The 8,156-nt window shown below is 44.1% G+C and overlaps 1 protein-coding gene across 1 annotated transcript; it reads left to right on the top strand.

Moving 5' to 3' along the window:
• The first annotated feature begins 359 nt into the window (after positions 1-359).
• On the top strand, positions 360-5,440 carry RPS6 (ribosomal protein S6). Its single transcript, XM_082337142.1, has 6 exons — positions 360-466; positions 1,305-1,436; positions 2,394-2,604; positions 2,983-3,129; positions 4,324-4,481; positions 5,292-5,440. Exons 1-6 carry the CDS (start codon positions 461-463, stop codon positions 5,385-5,387), a joined length of 750 nt encoding a protein of 249 aa, XP_082193268.1. The 5' UTR covers positions 360-460; the 3' UTR covers positions 5,388-5,440.
• The last annotated feature ends 2,716 nt before the right edge of the window (positions 5,441-8,156 follow it).

Genomic DNA, 8,156 nt, shown 5'->3' with positions numbered 1-8,156 from the left:
GGTGGGGAGCACAGCCGGCTGGGAGCCGCTACGACTCTGCTGCTCGTCCCGACATCGAACAGCACTTTCTTATCGTCAGCGAAATCTGCAAGGAATCTCTTCCTTTTTTTTTCCTTTTTTCCCCTCCTCCGCGCGGGCAGCTGCCGCCACCCCCGGCCAGACGGGCTGCTCCCGCCCGCCGCGGCCCGCAGGCCCTCCTTCCTCGGCCGCAGCACAGCCGGTGAGCGGCGTACCCCGCCGCCCGCCCGCGGGCGCCGCCACACGGCGAAACGCTCCGCCGCCAACGGCCAGAGCCGGCTCCTCCCCGCCACGCCCCTCGGCTGGCGAAGCCTGGCTCTCCATTGGCTAGCCCCGGTCACGCGGGGCAGGGGCCGTGCCGTTCTCGCGAGAGTTGGCGGATGTATCTGCGGGCTGCGGGCGGAAGTGCGGCCTTTTTTCGCGGCGGCGCGGCTCGGCGAGGATGAAGGTGGGTCGGCGCGGGGGGCTGGGGCCGGGGCCGTGTCCCGGGAGGGTTCGGGTTCCCCCGCCACAAATGGCTTTATCGCTACGTGCGGGGCCGCTGGCGGAGGGCGATGGTCTCTGGTGGCGGCGCTGGAGCGCTGCTGCGGAGTGGATGGGAGCGGATTGTTGGCGGGGTGACATGGCGGCCGCGCGGGCCCCGCTCCTTCAGTGCGGCCTCCCCTGCCGCCGGGCTAGGGCACTCCAACTGCCGGTAGCGGTGGTTGCTGCGCTTAGAAGGCCTTTTGCGAGTGTGAGGCCTGCGCTGTCGAGAGTGGGGCCTAGCAGGGAGGCACCGTGTGCGCTGGGGCTGGGCCTGTGCTGATACTAGGCCGTGCTCGAGGGGGAAGTGCTAGGAGGCGTCCGCGAGGCTCTGGGCTTTGCCCCGGACCCCAAGAAGCACAAGTAATAACCAGTGGTAAGTGTCGCTTCCATTAGGTTGTTTATGCAATTTTGTAATACAGTGTGTGCTGCGAAGGGCTTGCAGAAGAAGAGAGAACAGGTTTCTGCTGCCCTCACCTTGACTTGCTCGATTGCAGTCTGTTTGAAGGTGATCAAGCTCTAACTGTGGTAAAGTCAGTTTTCTGTGTAGCTGAACGAGTAATGCAGCCCAGTGTGGCCAAGGACAGACCTACCTGCCTTTCCATGCATGGCAGTGATAACTTACGGCTAGTAAGCGTTCATGTAAGCAGATGGGGAATTTCAGCTTTGAAATGCTAAGATGAAACCAGCAGACAAATGCTAATTTTCTGTTAAAATGTCTCAGGTGAGGTTTCAACTAAATCTTTTTTCCCCCCTTTTATTAGCTGAACATCTCTTTCCCAGCCACTGGCTGCCAGAAACTCATTGAAGTGGATGATGAGCGCAAGCTGAGAACATTCTATGAGAAACGGATGGCCACGGAGGTTGCAGCTGATTCTCTTGGTGAGGAGTGGAAGGTAAGAAGTGTAGAAGGATGTGTCAGAGCTGTATTCGAGGAGCTTAAATTACAAAATTTCTCCAGTTTGCAGTTGTCACAGTAGAGTGCTTGTATGGTGTACATTTGGCAGGTATGTTGAAAGTTTCTGTTGCTGTATATACTGAACTTGGTGATTAGGCTAGCCTGTTCTGCTACTTTGATTTATCTAGGTGCCTTTTTTTTTCAGCCTTGATTTTGGAGTTTATTGCTGCTCTTTGCAGTAGTTTTCTGTTCTTCATGTGAGTGCCATCTTGGTACTCAGGACAAATTAAATCTATACTGTAAAACTGGTCATCCCTTCTTTACTGAACAACAAGTTCAAAATTGCCTTCATTGTGTTTAAACTGTTGCAAGTGCATGGGAAAAAGTATGTTGGGCCTGGTGGATGGGCTTGGAATAGTTGAGTGTTAATATGGACAGTCCAGCTGAATTTGGGTAAGTTGATCTTTTCTGCTGCCACCTCCACAAGGAAGGCAATAAAAAAAGCTTTAGGTTTCTCTTCCTAGGTGATACCCATGTGTCCCCACTCCAGATGTTCTTGTGTTGTATGGAGTTTTCCAGTTTGTGATGATAACAGGCTTTGGTTAGGTTTAGGATTAAAGAAAAGCTAGACAGTAATGGACAAAATTCAGTCTGGTGTAGCTTAAACAAAACTTTGAATGGATAGGAATTTAATTTTTGCATATATATTTGAAAATAAGTAGAATAAATGTAAATTCTGGTACACGCAGATATTTTTCACATCTGTTAAGTAAAATTCCTGAACTGTTGGAGTGGTGTTGGTTAAAGAAGTTGTTTGCATGGGCAGTATCAGTGACTTTTTCTGAGTCATGGCCACAGTGCCCCATTGTTTTGAACAGTGTGTTGTGATAGCCACTACTTCTCATTGAAGTAATAGAGATGTGAGCAACTTAAGCGTATTTCTGTGTTTTCATAGGGCTACGTTGTCCGGATCAGTGGTGGCAATGACAAACAAGGCTTCCCTATGAAGCAAGGTGTCCTGACTCATGGACGTGTCCGCCTTCTGCTCAGCAAGGGCCACTCCTGCTATCGCCCCAGAAGAACTGGAGAGAGAAAACGCAAATCCGTTCGTGGTTGCATCGTTGATGCCAACTTGAGTGTTCTGAACTTGGTCATAGTGAAAAAGGGTAAGAGTCTGGATGAAGCAAGTAATAGGTAGAAGTAGGCACCCAGAAGGAGCCTGCTCGCTAGTGGCTGAGGAGGTCTGTAGAATGCAAATGCAGTCCCAAGTTTAGAGTGTGAATGTGTCTTGAAATTGCCTCTCAGCATTACATTCTTGTAATTTTAAAACTGATCATTGAAACATTTACTGTTGCCAGCAATCTGATCATATTATATGAGCAAAGTGTAGCTAGGGGTGGCACTATTGGTAGTAGAACCCCAAGGATTATCTGATATTATCTTGAATTTTTATGCATTTTAAACTTATAACTGAAATTCACTAACAAAGCAGGTGTTTGGTAGATGCAGGATTAATTGGCATGTTTAATCTTATGTTCTCAAAGGTGAAAAGGATATTCCTGGGCTGACAGACACAACTGTGCCCCGTCGTCTTGGTCCCAAGAGGGCTAGCAGAATCCGCAAGCTGTTCAACCTGTCTAAGGAGGATGATGTTCGCCAGTATGTTGTGAGGAAGCCTCTGAACAAAGAGGGTAAGAAGTCAAATTCTGCAACTCTTTGCTTTCATGTGATGACCAGCAAAGAGGTGTCCAGCCTACTGCAGTGAATGAAGCACACTATAGTAGTAGATCCAGGAGTTGACTGACATGGTGTTTAAGCTTTGTCAGCTGTAACTTATGGATAAGAAGGGGAGTTTCTTGGTTGCACCATTTCTTTTCTCTTCCCTTTCCATCTACTGTGGCACAATTTGTTTTTTAATGTTTGACAGAATCTGGAGTAATATTTACTAGTGGTTCTAAGAATAATGCAAAAATAATTGTTACTAAAAGAAGGTTAAATATGAGGTGGAATGTTTTTGAAATGTTTTTAAGAGGCGGAGGAAAAATGCAGTATATAGAGAAGATACTAAGATTTTTCCCCATTGCTTGTGGCAGTCTCCGAAATGAGCTTTTATTGGCAGGGCACTGTTTTGCTTACCACCTGTCTTTTGCAGTGTAAGATTTTAATTCCGGGTTCTTTTGCATTTGATCAGGGAACAACAAGGGGGGGAGGATTTTTAGCAGAAAGGACATGATAAAGCTTGGGCATTGTGAAAGCTTATTGGGTAGAAGACCACTATTTTCTGCATCATTGGAACTATTCTGTCCATTAAAGAATGTGATCCTGGTGGACACTGGACTGTTGCTTGTGACTACTGAAGTCAGGCAGGATTGAGAAATGAAATTTTACAGATGTGTGTGGTGTTGTGTGTTGTTTGCTTGTTATGCACTATGTAGATCTGTTTTTTGGAGAGACACATGTCAAGCCTATGTAGAATTGTAGAGAACTTTCTGGCACTGACAGCATAATGGCTTGTTCTGTAAGCTAGATTATGAGTTTCCATATTCTTTAAACATTGTAAGTCTAGGGGGAATTATTGAAGGCAGGCCTGCTGAGAAACTAGGAGTTTTCACAAAAATGCAGGGAGTTAGGGATGCATTACTTACACTTCATTGCTGATAATAAATAATGAGCATCATGACTATATTTTGTTAATGCTATGTCTCACAGTAATTGATCGCTTTTCGTGCAAAATCTGTCAAGAGGTTGAACTCTGTATAAGTTGCTATAATATGCAATCCACTAAATAATGTTACCATAGTAGTAAATGGAACTTATTCTTAAGTTTCCTAGTTCTTCTTCAGAAGATAATCTACCACTTCTGCTGATTCGCAATGCTTTTTTAGGCAAGAAACCCAGAACCAAGGCTCCTAAGATCCAGCGACTAGTGACCCCTCGAGTTCTGCAACATAAGCGCAGACGTATTGCTCTGAAGAAGCAGCGCACTCAGAAGAATAAGGAGGAAGCGGCAGAATATGCGAAGCTCTTGGCCAAGAGAATGAAGGTGCGTTTGCCCTTATAATTTGGCTATATGGAATACCTCATACCCCAGCATCTGAGGGGCTTGGTAAACTTGACTGTACACTTACAGCTGCTCTGTACCTAGCCCATTTTGAATAGGAATGCCTGAATGTGAGTATAAACATTGCTGGTCAAATGTTTTTACAAGAATTTCTATCCATTTTTGCTAGTCCTAGAATAGTGGAAATTAACCAGACCAATTACTTTAACTGAGAATTGATCTTGAAGAAGACAATGAACAGTTACAGCCCATGAAGATAAGTTTTGCAGGAAGCAGTTTTAGTTCAAATGAATTGTAGTTGAACTCAGAGGCCTAAGCATTAGAGTGACTGTGTGAGAAACAGGATCCAGCAGTTGACTGGGATGGAAGGTAACTTGGCAAGAAGCTATTTGTTTGGATTAGTTTGCTTTTGCACCTAAAACAGCAGTGACTGCCGAAGCAATACCGTTGGAATATTTGACAGAGTACTTGAGTGTTTCATGACTTCCAGACAGAAACTGAGAGTAGATAGACCTCTAGTATATCGTGAACTCTGCCTTAGTGTTTTTACTGTAATTTGGACACTAGTCCACATTGTTTAGAGACATGCATCTGTACAGGTTAGGATACTTGTAGAATTATTCTGATCTGTGAAGAAAGGAAACTATTTTGCTTTATTGACTTAAGGAATCCATTCTTTCCGGTAGCTTTCTTCAAGTTGCATTTTCCCTAGTTTGTTCCTTTGTAGCTGTTTTGAAGCACTTGATTACACGTAACATCTCAGTACTCACTTCATGCTGCTTTGCTTTTCAGGAAGCCAAGGAGAAACGCCAGGAGCAGATTGCGAAGAGACGCCGGCTTTCTTCATTGAGAGCTTCTACATCTAAGTCTGAGTCAAGTCAGAAGTAAAGATGTACATGATACTAGAAATAAACCCTTTTTGTGGTTAACTTTCAGTATGAGACTTTGCAGTGCATATTGTTACTGGCCATCTCTTAAAATAAATAGTAGTCGAGACTAACTGCATCATGTAGGCCAAACTGGAACCACTTGGTCTTGATTCAGTTCTCTTTTGAGAACTTGTAATATATATTGTCTTTAGTGTGATGTTCCAATTTATAATAACCTTGTGCATGCATGTTGATTTTTCTACAAGCAGGATTTGCCTGTAACGGCAAAATCCTGTGTGATGGTTCAGCAGCATCCACAGGAACTAAACTTAAGCTAATCTTCAGGAGCGGTGGGTTGAACTCACTTGGTTTGTTTCTTTTTTTTTTTTTTAATCTTAATTACAGGGTAGTGTTTCCAGATGAGGAATCATGTCACTTGCTTTTGATACTGAGTGTAAGATAGGTAAAATGGAAAGCCATCAGCTGATTCTTGGCAGAAATAAGTGCAATTAAGTCAGTCACTGGAACAGGCTCCCCAGGGAAGTGGTCGCAGCAGCAAGCCTGTCAGAGTTCAAGGAGCATCTGGACGATGCTCTTAGTCATATGGTTTAGTTCTAGGTAGTCCTGCAAGGAGCAGGGAGTTGGACTTGATCCTCATGGGTCCCTTCCAACTGAACATATTATATGATTCTATTAAGTATTTCAGCATTCTGCTCTTGACATTCGTACTGAATACTGAGCATGATTAAGCCAGCCATTAAAAGGTTTGACTCAAATATGACTCAAGGATAAAAAAAACTTTACAGTTTTTATGTATTCAGACTGTACTTTGTGCAGACGTAGTACCGGGTAAGGGTGATGGGAATTCTGCTCTGACTTAAGAATACACATTAAGTGTTTGATGTTAGAATGGCCAGCGGCTAAATAGATTGTCTTAGTCGTTCTTAAAATAGTAATCAGGATCCACTTCAGGTTTTGTTGAGATAGGTGCTTCTATTTCCAGTATAAAAGCTTCAATACATTAAGCTTTATAACAACCTTAGGAAGCTTCCCTCCGCTGCCCTCCCCCCCCCCCCCTGCTTTGTGCATGGCAAGGCTCTTTAAGTCAGGACCCCATCTGACCGTCTAGAGGTAATTTTTCTAATACACTGAATGTGGAATCTGGACTCTAGAAAATGGGAGTTGCGGAACATATGACTTGCTGGCAGTAGGTTATGGGCTCAGAAGGATCAAATTGCCATCCTTGAACTTTGGTTTGTATTAGGGAGAAGGGATGCTGATCTCTGGGTGGAATTTGCTGCGAGGCATGTGTGTGCAATAGAAGCCTCAGACCAAGAGAATTGGCCAAAGCAGTTGCTCCAAGCTTCCATTTAAGCTGTCTTGCACAGCATAACTGTTCAGGTGGAAGAATAATAGGCTAGTTTTGAATGACAAATGAACTACATAATCAGAAAAGACAAAGAGGGTTAGCAATAGTAGTTAAGCGTGAGTTCAACAAGAATGCTGGCTAGTTTCATAAAATTTTAAGAGGGTACTATTTCATACAAGATGAACTAGATATATCAGTGTTGTTTTTAGTTGCACTTTAAACAAGAGGGCCTTTTCTATTAGTAGTGAAGATAGCCATATAGGCCCTGTTAAGCCTGAGCTTCACTCAAATGAAAAGTGTACCTTTCACATCCCCTTATAATTTAATGTTAAGTGTCTCAGCTGCAAAAATTGCTATGGAGAAAATACGGGTAAGTCTGTGTATCATCTGTCAGTCAAATATTCTTCATATGACATCCTTAACCTGCTTACTAAAAAACAACTTGCACACACACATTACAAATGTTTACAGTAAAGAAGTCATCAACAGGCACTGTGAAGCAAAAGGGGGTCTCATGTTTTAAGTATGAGATTAGCACTCACTAAATTCACAATGCTGAGGATTTTACAGTAATCTGCAGAAGAGAAATATACAAGACTAACTTCTTAGCACTGTCTAGCCTTCTCTTTTGCATCCTAGTAACGGGTACTTCCATGCAATTCAGAGGCACCTGCTCTGGTCAAGGTCACCAAGCACTCACATAGTGTGTCCTGGAAGAGACCTGTGTTCTTACAAGAACATCCTACTGTATAGGCTGCTAATTACTAATGTGTGGAAAAAGTGGGTAGGATGCTGGTTATGTTTGTCAAGCCATCAGTGAGAATGCGTGGCCTTGTCAGAGCCAGGAAATGATAGTCTAATCCCCAATAACAGAAAACTTCCCTGCACTGTTTTCCATCACTTGTTTCCTTGAATTTTCCTTTGAATTTTTTCCTTGGTTTTCCCTTTGTGGTGCCTCTGCTGCTTCCTTCACCAGTCCTGGGTTTGTAAGTGGAAATCAGGCACACAGTGACTTAGAATTACAGAACAGCCCAGGTTGGAAGGGACCCTGGAAGACCACCTGGTCCAACCTTTCAAGAGAAAGCCTGGATGAGATTGAGTGCCCTGTCCACTTACATGTTGAAAATGTCCAGTGATGGGGAATCTGCCATGTCCCCAGGGAGGTGGTTCTGGTGAGTGATTGTTTTCACTGTAAAAAAATTTCTTACACTGAAATGAAACCTCTCCTGGTGCAACTTGTACCTGTTGCCCCTTGTCTTCTCCATGTGGCTCCTTGCAAAGCAAGACCCTCTGTCCTCTTTGTAGCCGCCCTTTAAGTATGTGATGATGTCTCCCCTGGGCCTTCTCCAGGGTGAAAAGACCTAAGTAAAAGTCCTTTGGTCTTTCCTCATATGGCAGTCTGTCCAGCCCTTTGATAAT

Source organism: Platalea leucorodia (assembly GCF_965183815.1).
Source record: "Platalea leucorodia genome assembly, chromosome: Z".
Taxonomy (NCBI): Eukaryota; Metazoa; Chordata; class Aves; order Pelecaniformes; family Threskiornithidae; genus Platalea; species Platalea leucorodia.
This window is presented reverse-complemented; position numbering and strand designations above follow the sequence as displayed.